Source organism: Lissotriton vulgaris, chromosome 2_1 (assembly GCF_964263255.1).
Source record: "Lissotriton vulgaris chromosome 2_1, aLisVul1.2, whole genome shotgun sequence".
NCBI lineage: Eukaryota > Metazoa > Chordata > Amphibia > Caudata > Salamandridae > Lissotriton > Lissotriton vulgaris.
The window spans coordinates 419,675,344-419,690,076 of NC_141687.1; the positions used below are offsets into that span (position 1 = coordinate 419,675,344).

The 14,733-nt window shown below is 47.5% G+C and overlaps 1 protein-coding gene across 2 annotated transcripts in view; it reads right to left on the minus strand.

Moving 5' to 3' along the window:
• The window catches only part of NDUFS1 (NADH:ubiquinone oxidoreductase core subunit S1), a 657,173-nt gene that overhangs the window by 281,113 nt on the left and 361,327 nt on the right, over nucleotides 1-14,733 (minus strand). For both annotated transcript variants that reach the window (XM_086955308.1, XM_086955309.1), the window contains exon 12: nucleotides 1,151-1,279. In XM_086955308.1, the coding sequence (XP_086811434.1) occupies nucleotides 1,151-1,279 (129 nt within the window). The remainder of the gene's footprint in view (nucleotides 1-1,150; nucleotides 1,280-14,733) is intronic.

The following is a 14,733-nucleotide window of genomic DNA, read 5'->3' on the forward strand; positions in this document are numbered from 1 at the left end:
CGGGTTGTGGGTTCGTTTCAGGGGGCAACTCTAAGTTGTCCTCGGTTGTGCATTGTACATTAAATCCCACACTGGCATCAGTGTGGGTTTGATGTGCTGAGAAGTTTGATACCAAACTTCTTAGTCTTCAGTGTAGCCATCATGGTGCTGTAGAGTTCGTGATGACGACCTCCCAACACCATTAATGGCAGCACTGCACTAACAGTGCCCAGGAATGGACCTGGGTACTCTAGGGGTACAGGGCTCATGCACCTGTACCCACACCACTGCCATAGGGCACCCAGCTAGAGGGGTGACTGAGGTATGCCAGGGCAGTGTGTTGTGGGCATGGCACACAGGGATGTGTGCCATGTCGACTCTTTGTTTTGTTCTGCACCAAGACACTCAGCCTGCAAAGGTAGTTCAGGACCCCCAAGGGTGGCACAATAAGTGCTGCAGCCCTTAGGGGCCTTCTCTGGTCACAGCACCTAGGGTACCATTTACCAGGGGCTGACCTGTGGCCAGAGATGTCAATTGGGTTTAGGTTTCAATATAGTTTTAGGGAAGGAACACAGGCCCTGGGCACCTGATTGGCAGGAGCCCAGGGCACACCCAGTCAAAGTACATCAGCAATTCAGCAAAAAGTGGGGGCACTTTCTCAAAGTACAGAAAACATGATTTGCTTTTATAGCACCTATTTTTCAGATGCTTTTGTCTGCGCTGGCTACACATTAAATAAAAAAACAGAGGTAATGCCAAATCGCATGGAGAACAAAGATCATACTAATTTGCTTAACCAGAGCATGTTTTGTAAAGGATCCCAAGAATGACGTGGAGACCAATTTAAATTGAAAGAACATCTATAAAAGATCTAATGCTGGATATTTCCAGTAATTGTAAATCTAGTGCCACAGAACTCTGGTATTCATCACATACAGAAACAACATTTCCAGAAAAGCCCTGTACTAAGACTACAATATGCAATAGTGTGGATAAACAAAGTACTTGGTAAATTCGTTGAAGCTAGATTTGCACAGCAGACTTGAGCTACTAATACCCCAGCAGCAAAAACAATTGATACATGAAGAGAAGGTGATGGTGATGGTGATCAAGTTTATCACATACTGGGTCAATTAAGCAGTATGTTCCATGCACAAAAAGAAGCACATACCTCTTACGGATTCTGGCATTGAAAAGTGGGGCCTCGAAACGAGGATTAGTGCCAATCAAAAGTAAAGTATCAGCCTCCTCCACACCTGCAATTCTGGAATTCAGCAAATAGTTTGAGCGCAGGTCTGTCCTAAAATGCAGAATGACGATATATTAAACTTTACAATACCATCTTAGGAAAAGGGGCAGTGCCAAAGAAATGAACAAATAAATACGGCATAAAACAACTTTTTTTCAACTGGACTCGACTGCTTGTACTGCTGAGAAGCGAAAGGACAGCAAACATAACTAAGTACAATATCTTTCTTTAGCAATGATGTTGTCGATAATTCACCGTTAGGCCATCAAAGAGTTTTTAATGAACTGGAGTACAGTGGCGGGCAACGTCTGATGTGGATGCACTAGACTGGAGCATCACAACCCTGCATTAAATCTTCAGTCTGGCCATATATAACACACGTCGTATCAGACCCATCTCGGTTGCCTCCGCTATGTAATAGTAAATGATGAATGATCATATTGGTTTTTGGGGCAGCATTTTTCTGTCTTTATTGGACGCCCCCCCACCCTCTGCATATGCTTACAAAAATGGAAATTACTGTGGATAGTGTTCTGTCACCACCACATGTTTACAGATAAAGTTCGCAAATGCACAGCACAGATCCTTATTGGGTTATCGGCTCTAGTAAAACGTGCTAGAGGTCTCCAAATGCAGACAGTGCCCACAATGCTGTTAACGTCTTCTCAAAAGCAAGCATGAGAATGTCTTTTCAAAAAAAAAAGATGGACCCTCACTAGGATGAAAATTACCATTTTATTGGAGGTCTGCACTTTGTTTCCAAAAACAAAAGAGAAATGTTTAGCTAAAGAACTACTTAAATGAAAATGGACCTCAATCTGGTTTCAGATCCGGTCACTAGTGTAACTGCTACGCCTAGCCTCACTGAGGGTGCTTGCACGATGCTAGATAAGTGAAGCATGTCCTCTAATCATACTGGACTTCTGAGCAGCATTTGATACAGTGTACCACAAAATACTACATATCACACTCTTAACTTCCTTTGGTATTGGTGGGATGGGGCTACAGTGAGGCAAATCATATCCGGGTGAACACTGTCAGATTGTGGTTAATAATCCTCTCCCAGACCCGCCAAAAATCCTTTTGGTGTTTAAAAAATGTCAGTACTGTTCCTCATTCTAGTTGATGCTTATCTGAATCCCTTTGTTACCAAAAAAGGGTATACCCATTAGAAGTCCCTGGGACCTTGGTGTCTGATAGTACATAGAGAGGGGGTCCCAGTACAAAATATTTAAGAATATACAGTATTCAGAAAACAATTAAGGATAATACAATAGACCAAGTGCATGGATTCACTGTTATTTAATCACAATGAATCAAAAGGGGTTTAATCCTTAAAAGATTAAATCAAACATCAATGATACATTATTGTTCAAGAAAAACAACAAAAGAAGAAGTGCCCCAGGACGGGAAAGGGGAGGGAGGATGAGATCAGTGCAAATTGAGTTCAAATTGTGTGCAAGGGTTGAGGGAATTCAGGGAAGAGTGTTGGTCAAGGCAACCCAAGTTCAGAAATATATACAAATGCGTTGGCTTACACAATGAGCCACGATCAAAACATTAAACGTTGAACAATTCCTTCAGTGCCATGTTTACATAACCATCGTGAGCATATCCAAACTGAGGTCAGAGCTGGCTGGTTCAATGGTTGTCAATGTTTCGACCACAATGACGTTCTAGGAAAAAATGTGACCTTAGCGAGGGGTCTTCCTCAGGACAGGGGGGATGCGGGAGTGGAAGGGGTCAAATGCCTAGGATAAAATAGCAAAGAATAAATGGTTGCAAACGCTAACTAAAGTCTCAAAAGGATAAAAAGAATAAAAAGTGCATAATTACAGTGACAATGTGTTGCACGGAGATTACTACATGGCGGTATGGGCCTTGGAGCTCCAAATGCGGGGAGATGAGGCCAACAGGATTCCCTAAACGCGATAAGGGAATGAAAAGAAACCGGGCTGTAAACCTCAGTACCGTGGATTCAGAAGTCAAAGCATGCACTAGCCAGTGTATACTTACTGGTCATCAGAGGCGGCTCAATCTTAAATGAGAAAGTTGCTTTTGTGCCGCTTGAATGCCGCCGAAAAATAGTCAGCGCAATCATGGAATCTAACAAAAAACAAGACCGCTATTATTGCAAAGACCTAACAACAGTGTGAGCCCCCACATTCAACAGTGGCATCGGTGTCAGCAAACATTTCTTACCCGAGATCGTGATTATCTCAGAATGACAGAAGCCGTGTCCGTGGTGAATTCGGAAGGAAGCGCGGACTGGAATGATTGTAGATAAAGCAGAGCGAGGGTGGCTCAGCGCGTGCACGCAATGATCTGCCGGATCCGTGAAGCTATGGCGGTTAAGGCCAGGGAAGAACGACTGACAATCGATCAAGTTGATGGTCGTATCAGTAGACTCAACCAAATGAGATAAAAACCCAGAATGATTAATTAAATTAAACTGGTGGGAACATGTTGAAGAGTGTAATTCGCACATAGATGGAACTGTGAAAACACCTGATTGTTGCACAACAAGGCAGAAAGGGTCTCTAACCACATCTAGCAGTGAGACTGGGAACATGACATAGAAGCAAATGTTGCAACCCACTTATACATGACAGTCAAGGTAAAGATTGACCGATCGAGAGTAGCAGAGAAAATAGCCTTGATAGTACAAACTTATCCATGGCGCCCCTCTGTGCACCTCTCTCACAGGAGGGTGGAGACATAAGGGCGAAAAACAATGGGTTTACTTAAAAGCGATAAAAGACCAGTCATTTGCGACGCGTACCTCTCACCGCAGGAGGGTAAAGCGTCAGTGCAAAGAATAGAATGGGAATATCATCCACAAACACATTTAGTTAATAATCTGTAACAACCAAACAGTTAGAGTGATAATGATAGTTGCACAGAAACCCAGTAGTGTAAATGTGGAAGTGTATAGATGATTAATCCAAGAACACAGTATTGCTAGTTGGGCATCGCTGCTATCCATTTCGTTGAGGCCATTTTGAATTGAATCAAAAAGGGTCATCTACTCCCCGGTGTTCAATATTTGTCCAATGTCGCCCCCGCTTGGGCCCAATGGGGCTTTTTCTAGAACGAGCCAGCAGGGGAATTCAGGGGCATGTCCCATTCTTCTGAAATAGTCTACCAAAGGTGCTCCCACAACCTGGCAGCGGATCCAGCTACAATGTTGCAATATTCTCACCTTCATTTTCTGCTGAGTCTGGCCAATGTATACCAGGCTACATGGGCTTAACATCCCATAAATTACATTACATGTGTAGCAGTTTGTGTGACTTTTCAGGGTGATCTTGAGTTGTTTGTACTCAAAGTCTTTGGTTTGTATTGTCATCACACATGCCTTGCAGTGTCCACAGCGGTGATGGCATAGAATGGGTGGTAGAGTGCACAATGATTGTACCGTCACTTGCTCCGATGGATCCAAAAATAAGCAGACAATGTGATCATGGATACTTTTGGCCTTCTTGTAGGAGTGCATGGGGAGCGACTCCTGGTCTATATCATCAGATATGAGACTCCAGTGCTTGTTAATGCCCTTCTTTATGGTGTTATTCCTGGTGGAAAAGGTCGTAACACAAATCATCCTTTGATTGGTAGGGGCTGTTCTCTCTTTAGGTTGTAATAGAGTTTCACGGGGGCTGAACCAAGCCTGTTTCCTTGCTTTCTTAACCAATCTTGTGGGGGTAGCCGCGTTCAATCAACCGGTTGGCCAGATCTTCAGATTCTGACATGAAATTCGATTTGTTTGAATTATTCCTACAAGTCCGGAGGAATTGCCCGAAGGGCACATTATCCCTTAGTCCCCGAGGGTGATGGCTGTTGTACCTGAGAAGTGAATTCCGTTCTGCAGGTTTGCAGTACAGGGTAGTAAACAACTCGTCTCCCTCCACATAGATAGTTTTGTCCAGAAAGTCAATGCTTTGAGCGTCTGATTGTATAGTGAATTGTATGTCAGGCGTCCTTTGATTTAGCCAGCTGTGAAAAGTTCCCAGTTCAGTGGGGCTACCTGTCCAGATTATTAGAATGTCGTCTATGTAACTCATCCACAGATCTAGATTGGTACGATATGGGTTGAGGTAATTCAAGACATAGTTTCTCTCAAAATGGTCCATGAAAATGATGGCTAGGTCCGGGGCAAAAAAAAACTCCTTTAGTTTGTAAATAGAAACAGTTTTGAAATATGAAAAAGTTTTTCATCATTGCAATTCTCAAAAGGTTGATAATGAATTTAGTAGGCACTTCAAAGGGAGCAGATCTCCAGTTCAAAGCTGCTTCAGCCACCTCCAAGGCAGGTTGCTGAGGGATGCTGGTGTATACGGCTGGTGTATACGGCTACAATATAGCATGTGGCCAGCAGCTGTTTGGTCGTGTCAAAGGGTAAGCGGTCAACCAAATTGATCGTCTGCATGTTGTCGCGCAGGTAAGTCTGGGTGTTCTCAGCAATAGGCTTCAGGAAATAGTCAATGTATTTGCATAGAGGCACCAAAATCGAGCCCCATCTGGACACGATGGGACGTCCCGGAGGGTTAGTCATGTCTTAGAGTATTTTCGAGAGTGTGTATATCATTGGTAGTCTTGGGTGCTTCTGGTTCAAGTATTCAAATTCCAAATCACTAAGAAAACCTTGTTCAAGGCCTTTTTGGGTAACAGATAGTATTTCGAGAGCCAAATCCTTTGAGGGGTCTGATTTCAGTTTCTTATAGCTGACCCCATCCTGTAGTTGTTTCAGTATCTCGTTCTTATACTTTAGATACGTCCTGTACCACGATTGCTGTACCCTTGTCGGCGGGTTTGATTATTACTTCCTGGTTGTCTTTGAGGGATGCAATGGCCATGTTCTCAATCCTGCTGATGTTGAACCTGGGGTGCTTCTTTTCCTTCAGCAGTTTATTGACATCCCTCAGGACCACATTTTCATAGGCCAAAATTTTGTTGGATATGGCGTATGTAGGGGGAACAAATGTTGATGGAATCCGTAGGTCAGGGCAAGATGTTTTGAGTTGGGAATTCGAGTTCCTGAAGTAATAACGGAGCCGTATTTGTTGGGAAAGGCTGTCGGCACAAATGACAAGCCCTTGCTCAAGAGCTGTAACTCTTCGTCCTTCAAATTATATGATGAGATGTTGGCCACTGGGTTCAGTAGGGGGGTTCACCACCGGTATACTTTCCTGCGGGTTGAAATCTCCCCATGTTCCTCTGGTTGGAATCGGACTTGCTTCTGGGCCCGTCCTCGCCCTCCGTCCCAGTTCATGTTGGTCGGTTGTAGGCCACGCTGTGGACCCCTGGACCAATTGTTGCCTCATCCCCTCTGCGGTCTCCATTGGCCTGGACCTAAAAAAGGACCCTGTGGTGGGAATCTGTAGTCTTGATATCCGTAGCCGGTGCTGGGGCCTGCCTGGTCGGTTTCACTATCTGAGCTATTCGAGGAGTCCGAGAAAGTGGTGTGGTTCTGTCGTCCGCAGTAGCTCCCTCTCCCACGGTTCGTGGAACGTCCCTGATTATCTTGTTTAAAATAATCCTCCTGTAAATACGTGTATGTGTTTTTCTTATCGTATGTTTGGACGTCCCGTGATAATTTCTCAAGCTTACAGGTTTGTATTGTAGTCTCAAAATCCTTAAGAGTGGCTTCCAAACGTTGGAGAGTGTCTTTGGAGTTGGTTAGGGCGGTGTCCTCTGCGATCTCGGACTTCAGAGCTGCGATATCCCTAGTTAGAACCTGTGCCTGTTCGGCTGCTGTTTCTACTACCAGCACCATCCAGTGCTGGGAGCAGTTGTTGGCGACGAAACTGAAACCCTCTTTAAATTTTGGTACATCCACAAAGATGGCTGGTTCGATCCTTATCTGAAGTCCCACAGGTATTATGTTCGATTGAAGGTACTTAGTCAACAGATGGCCGTGCAGTCTCGTGTGTATGAGCTTTTTCTCTAATTGTTCCAGTCGCGCTACTTTGTCGTTGAGTGTAAAGTCAATATTAGGGGTACTGGCTGAGAGGAAGTTGTTGGTTGGGTCTTGTAGGAGTTGGTTAATGTATTCTCCCATGTATGATAGAAGCTCGGTCGTTCTCTTGAAGCTCAGATTCACTCTGCAAAATATTCTTCGAAAGTATTATTTGCAGTCATTAACAAACTCACTGTTCCAAAACCACTGGGTAAGTTGGGGAGCCAACAATTTGTTAATGATATGGCTTCCACATTCAAAACTAAAGTTCTGGATATTTTTAGTGTTTTTAAGGAGGGTATATGTCCACAAATGGCACTTAAGGGGCAGGTTTTTGATAACGGCATGAGTAGTCTTACTGAGTTTTCTTCTGTGTCTGCAGCTACTGTGAGCCGCTACATATTGGATTCTAAGGCAGGCTCACCTTTGAACCCATGCTCATTAGCCTTTTTGAAAGAGCTGGTAGATCTGGTGAGCCCTGTGCTTTCAGAAATTTTCAACAAGATGTTCTCTTCAGGTAGTTTTTACAGTGAGTTGGAAGGAGACATCCATTCGCCCTTTATTAAAAAAAGCCTACCCAGATGCCACCAACACGTTGAATTACCGTCCTATTGCCAGTCTCCCTTTACCGGCAAAAATTGTTGACAAAATCATGAATGTTCAACTTACTCAGTTTATTGATGACAATGGGCTGTTGGATCATTCCCAGTTTGGTTTCCGTAAGGAACACAGCACCGCGACAGCGCTCATTAAGGCGACCGAAGAGGTGCCGCATTGATACTCCTCGATCTCTCCGCCGCATTTGACACTGTTGATCATACTCTTCTGCTTCACCGATTAAAAACCTTGGGTGTGGATGGCATGGCATTGGCACTGCTAACTTTCTTTTTGCAGGAGTGGAGATCGACAGTGTCTCTCAATGGTTTCAACTCAGAGCCTTATCTGCTGACTTGCAGCGTTCCGCAGGGTAGCTTGCTGAGTCCTTCATTATTTAATGTTTATGTTTCCGAACTCGTTCCGCTGGTTAGAGATTTTGGCTTTATGCTAACATCTCATGCAGACGACTCTCAGATTGTAGTAGCAGTTCATAAAAACCAGATCTCACCTGCTTTGCAGTTTCAAAACTGCATGGCTGCAATCAACATTTGGATGAGTAGCCATTGCCTCAAATTAAATTCCGACAAGACGGAAGTCTTGATTTTCGGCAATTTACAGCCCTGCTGGAGTAATCTCTGGTGGCCAGTAGAAATGGGCGTCCCGCCTATTCCAACGGGAAAGACAAAAAACTTGGGTGTGTTGATTGATAACACACTGACTTTTGCTCAACAAACGAATGCCATCGTGTCTGCTTCCCACTTCCTTATAAAGAAAATTGGGAAGGTACTACCCTACATTCCAGCCCAGACCAAGAAAGTGGTGATTACCTCCCTTATACAGTCAAAGCTGGACTACTGCAATGGGCTCTATTTGAATGCTCAGAAGCAGTGTCTGAAGAAACTTCAGGTAGTGCAGAATTCGGTGCTCGCCTTTTGTTGAATCTGCCTCGGTATAAGTCCGTCTCAGAGAAAATTCGGAAGCTGCACTGGCTTCAAGTGGTGCAACGAATTAAATTCAAGGCTCTTTGCGTGGCCTTAAAAGCCCGTATACAGAAAGGTCTGTCTTTCCTTCAGAAGCTCTTTTTTTTTGCTTCGATCTTTTTATTAAGGTTTTACAGGTCAAGGCCCCCGAGGGGGGTAATACATCAGTCATGTAAACATTATGTCACATATTGAAGGGTCACATAAAATTCACAATTAAAGTCATCTACAACGTGTAGATGCCACCCCGCCCAACAAAATTGCGCTCAATTGTCCGCGGGATTGCAGGCTTGAGATCTAAGTGTATCACGGTATGACATATTACGGCTCGTTCCTAGAGCTGCGTGCTGGCGGGGGTAGGTGTGAAGGTCATCCCCGTGTGTGATTATGTGAACCTTTCCCAAAATGGTAGTTGCGGTTAAGTGAAGTGTGTGTCGGTGTCCAAACTACCAACTGAAACTAAGCGTGGAACTACAGGGAAAACTATTCCTAGATCCATGGGCGGTGGGAAAGCGCGCAGCTGGCTGGCTAGGGTTAATGGACATGGTGGGCAGGGGGCTCTAGGGTCTGTGGTCCAGGGGGTTGGAATCGTGAGGGCTCTCGGGATCGAGGGGAGTATCTTGCCAGGGGTGGCGGGCCGTGTCTCCAAGAGGGATCGATGCTCATTCTGTCTCGTCTAGTTGGCGTGGACCTCAGGCACCGGGCATTTGACCAGGGGGGTTGGGGTGTTGTGGAGAAGCTTGGACGTGAGACGGGGAAGGTCTTGGTGTGTCTTCCGGGGTTGTCTCTTGTCTAAATGGTATGAGCAACTGCGCCCATTCCTGGGAGATAGGGTGCTTGCGCGTTCCCTTCACTTCCTCTTCCCGTAGAATGTCCTCCTCTGCTGCCCACCCCCCATTTGCCCACCGCTCCTATCCAGGCTGCTTCCGGGGGGCCCGAAGGGGCTCTCCAACGCATGGTGATAACCCGCTTCGCCAGTAGCAGGGCAAGGGATGCAAATCGCCATTGCAATTTTTCAGACTTCTTCCTTTTGTACGTCCCTAGTGCACAGACTTCCCAGGAATCAATGTGCGGCAAGACGACCAGTGCGAGGAGTGTTTGGTTTACCGTGGCCCAGTATCGTTGCAGGGAGGGACAGCCCCAAAATATGTGTCGGAAGTTCGCTTCCGGCAATGCACAACTTGGGCAGTTAAATTGTGTGTCCGTATAGTACTGGTGTAGCTTGTCTGGCGTGAGGTAGGCCAGTGGAGTATGTTAAATTGTATGTTTTTGAACCGTGCATTCCTGGACACCTTTGTGTATTCCAAAGCGCGTGTCCATTCCGTGTCATGGAACACCCTGCCGACGTAGTCTTCCCAGGATTGACGTAAATTATCTAGGGGAGCATTTGTTAATTCCCTTATGGCCTTATAATGCCATGTAACTAGATGTCTGCCAGCCCCCATGAGAAGTATCGTGTGGAGCACCGGGTGTGTGGGCGGTTCTCCATCTCGCAGATTTCACAACGGTCGCCTGCTATCTAAGAGTTGCCTGTGCATAAGGAATTGTCCTCGCGGGAGGTCATACCACTCGACCAGCTGCTCTTAGGTACGCAATTGCCCTTCGTGGAACAGCACTTCCATCTCCGTAACGTCGTGGTCGGTCCATATTTGTAAGGCTCTAGCAGTGCAATGTTTGTCTCCGCAGGGGAGACCCACCATGGGCAGCAGTGGGGAATAGAGTGGCCGGTCTTTGGACAGTCGATGGATACGCATCATGCATTTGGGTGCAATGGAGACCTGAATCGGGTGGGTGCGGGACAGCTTGGTCCCGGGTAAGAGCATCCTTCTGATGACCGGAAGAGGTATCCTACCGGACTCCGTTATCGTGTCCCCGACGCATCGCTTCGCCGTCCAGTGGGATAGCCACTTAAGTTGTGCGGCCAGGAAATATGATTCGAAGGATGGGGCTCCCAAACCGCCGTCTGCGGCGGGCAAATATAGCGTGCGTAATGCCACTCTACGCCGGCCGTTACCCCATATTAGCGTTGTGAGCAGGGTGTTCAGTTCTCGGAAAAATGAACGGGCGGGATCTTCGGGAGATTTGCAAAGTGGTAGAGGAGTCTGGGCACCATTATCATTTTTGCTATGGCCACCCGGCCGATGGGTGCCAAGGGCAGGGTCTTCCAGAAGGTTACCGCTGATCGCAAACCCGCCAGCACATTGCGGTGATTGCCCTCGTATAAATCTGACGGGGAATGATAGAGTCGTACTCTCAGGTATCTGGGGGCATCCCCGCTCCAACGTAAGACATGAGTGCCCAGCAAAACCTTGTGCGGTGCCAGGTGGGGGTAAACGGTGGATTTCTCCCAATCGACCCTGAGGCCCGAGATGGCTCCGAAGGCTTGCAGAGTATCCCATATTGATGTGAGATATCCAGTCACGTCACGGACGTAAATCAGCAGATCGTCTGCGTATAAGGATACGCAGTGAGTCGTTCCCGCGATTGGTATCCCCCAGGCCTCTCCCTCCAGTCGTAGACGCGCGGCCAATGGCTCAACTGCTAGTGCGAAAACTGCCTGGTCCCTCTCTCCACTGGGAATGGAGCGGAGATTAGCTTGCAGGCTCTTACTCTAGAGGTGAGGCCTTTATACAATAGTCGCGTATATGCTGTCAAAACCTGGCCGATATTCAGTGTCTGGAGGACCGCGAATAAATGGGGCCATAACAAGGTGTTGAACGCCTTCTCTAGGTCGAAGATCAGGCATGCTGCGTGGGGAAATCTGTCACACATACTGTCCTGGATATGGAAGAGCCGTCTCAGATTGTGGGATGTGTTGCGCCTGGGCACGAATCCACATTGATCGGGGTGTATTAGGGCTGGCAGAATTTGGCTATAGCGGTCAGCCAAGATTTTCCCCAGGATTTACAGTCCGTGTTTAGGAGTGTGATGGGTCTATATGAAGACGGGTGTGTGGGGTCTCTGTGGGGTTTTAGAAAGGTCACCGTAGTGGACTCGCGGAATGATGCGGGCAGTATCCCTTTGGAGAGGGCCGTCTTGTATGTGGTCGTTAGATGGGGTACTATCTGAGCCGCAATGTGCTATAATATTCTAAAGGGAGCCCATCAATCCCCGGCGTTTTCTTCCGCGCAAGGGACCCAATGGTGCGCTTAATATCGGAGGATGTGATTTTACTGTCTAGCTCTTTCTTGTCCACTGGGGAGATTGTGGGGAGTGTGTGTGCGCCCATGAAATGTGCCAATGTGTGAGGTGCCGCCGGCGCTGGGGTGCGGTACACGGCCGTGTAATAGGTACGGAATATGTTTAAGATGTCAAGTTGGGAAGTGTGGAGCCGTCCAACCTCGTCTATCAGTTCTGTGATGGGCTGTGAGGTTGTTTCCTGTTTGCCATCCATGCTAGAAGTGCCCCTGCTCTGTTACCTTCCCTGTGTGCCCGTATAGCGTACATACGGAAGTTGTACTTCCGTAAGTCTCGTAGTGCTTCCGCGTGTGTGAGTTTCGCTGCCACAACCTGCTCTAAGGTGGCCCTTCCCTGGTCCGAGTCACGGGAAAGTCTCGCGAGCGCTGTCTCTGACTCATGCAGTGCCTGCTCCAGTGTTTTTCGCACCCCCACCACTTGTTGAATGCAATGTCCACGTGCAGTGATCTTGTATGCATCCCATTCTATAGCCCTGGAGGAGGCAGAGCCCACATTGCGCTGAAAGTGTTCCCGGATGAAGCCCCCGTGTGTTTGACGGAAGGCCTGATCTGTGAGGCATTCCTGGGGGAGCCTCCATGTGGGGATCGGTGGGTGGGGTGGTCTTCAGCGGAGGTTCACCGTGTGTGCATCATGATCTGACACTATGCGCCCCAGATAGTCAGTGTATTGTATTTTCGGTAGGACGGCTGCGGAACACAGGAACCGGTAGAGTCTCACCCGAAGGTCATGTGGGATGTAGTGAAAGGAATAGAACCTGGTCGTCCGGTTCCGTGCTCTCCAGACATCCGCTAGCGCCCAGTGTTCCACCCATTTACGGAAGTGTTCTGTTTGTGCGCCGGGGAGTGCGGTGGGGGGGGGGGGGGGGGGGGGGGGGGAAGGAAATCGGGGGGTGCGACCTGTCTAGGTGTAGATCTAAGACACAGTTGTAGTCGCCACCCAGGAGCCATGGCATCGTTGTATGGCGGGCTAGTACTATAGTCAACTTGTCCCAGTATTGTTCCTGTTGTGTATTCGGGGCGTACACACAACCGATAAGTATTGGTTGGCCTACTAACAGGCCACTGACAATTGCATATCTCCCGTCATTGTCAATCAATCGGAACTGTTCTATGAATGGTACGCCAGGTCTAATCCAGATTAACGTGCCCTTTGCGAAGGCGGAGTATTTTGTGGCACACACGATACCTCGTTATTTTCTATGAAGGCGGCTCACCTCTTGTTCCGTCAAGTGTGTCTCCTGTAGAAGGGCCACCTGTGCCTGTTGTCGCTTAATGTAGGCGTATATCAAGTATCTCTTCGTGGCCATGTGCATACCCCTGACGTTTAAAGTCACAAACTTGAGGTCCGTATTCGGTAATTTAGATGTCATGGGTCAGCTATGTGGTTAGTGGACCTTATGTGATAACCCAGTCCTCCTCGCTTGACTCCCCCTCCGGTCCTTATCGTCTCACCCGTCCGAGGACGCATGCCATGGTCCTGTCTTCTTGAGCCCGCCCACCCCATAGTGCCTAGGAAAGTAACATCGTAAAGGGGAATAAACCATAACTCTGGGGAACATTCCCAACTGATTCTATTGCTCGAGGCAATGCGTCCAAACAATATCGCATGCAAGTTCTTTAGTTCATTGTTGTGGGGTAACGGCCGATTGCCTTCCTCATCGCTGCCTGCTCCACTATCAAGGTAGGGTGGTTATGGAAGTGGTCCCTCAGGTGACTCATGCAATTCGGTTCTTTGGTGTAGATTCGGGGCAGTGTGGCAAGGTGCCGCGATCATCCGGAGGCCCACCAGCGGGCCCACCTCCCTCGACGGTCGACTGGGCCGCCGGAGGCTTGCAGGGTGGTCCAGTGCGAGCTGGGCCGTGACACCAACCGGTCTCTATGTTCATATCACTGTCACATCAACAGATCCGCAGTCTGGGGTGTCGCTATCGGGGGGCTTCATAGATCCCTCGCTGGAGGCCGGAGCGTCGCTGGCTTAGTCTTCAGAGCTAAACAGGTGGGGCTCTCTGTCCATATCCGATCCCCCTCCACTGGTCCAAGCGCGGACACCGCTTGGATTGCTCTTCTGCGCTCCGCAATGATCTGGGTAAGGTCTGGGGAGCCGCTCCCAGTTGGAGTAGATCGGGCACTGAGCTGTGTCAGGTTGACTTTGCGGCCTTGCCTCCGTGGTTGTCGCCTAGGTTGACTGCTTTGTGTGCCCGGCGTCGCCGGACGGCGAGAGACATGTTGCTCCACCCAGGTATCCGCTTCTTTCGGGTCTGAGAAGACGTGCGTGACTCCGTCGTGGATAATCTTAAGTTGGCCGGGAACAGGAGGGCGTATTAGTGAACTTGGGTCGCCTTGACCGACACTCTTCCCTGAATTTCCTCAACCCTTGCACACAATTTGCACTGATCTTGTCTTCACCCTCCCTTCCCTTTCCCGTCCTGGGGCACTTCTTTTTGTCGTTTTTCTTGATCGATAATGTATCATTGATGTTTGATTTAATCTTTTAAGGATTTAGACCTTTTGATTCAATGTGATTAAATAACAGTGAATCCATGCACTTGGTCTATTGTATTATCCTTAATTGTTTTTGAATACTGTATATTCTTAAAGATTTTGTACTGGGACCCCCTCTCTATGTACTATCTGAATTCCCTAGCAGATTACAAAAAAGCTCTTGGCCTATACCAATATGTGGATCAAATGAAGGAGTGTGCAAAAACTGAGCAATTTCATTTCACATAATTACACAAATTTTGGCAAAATTATACAAAATGCACATCTGTCAGA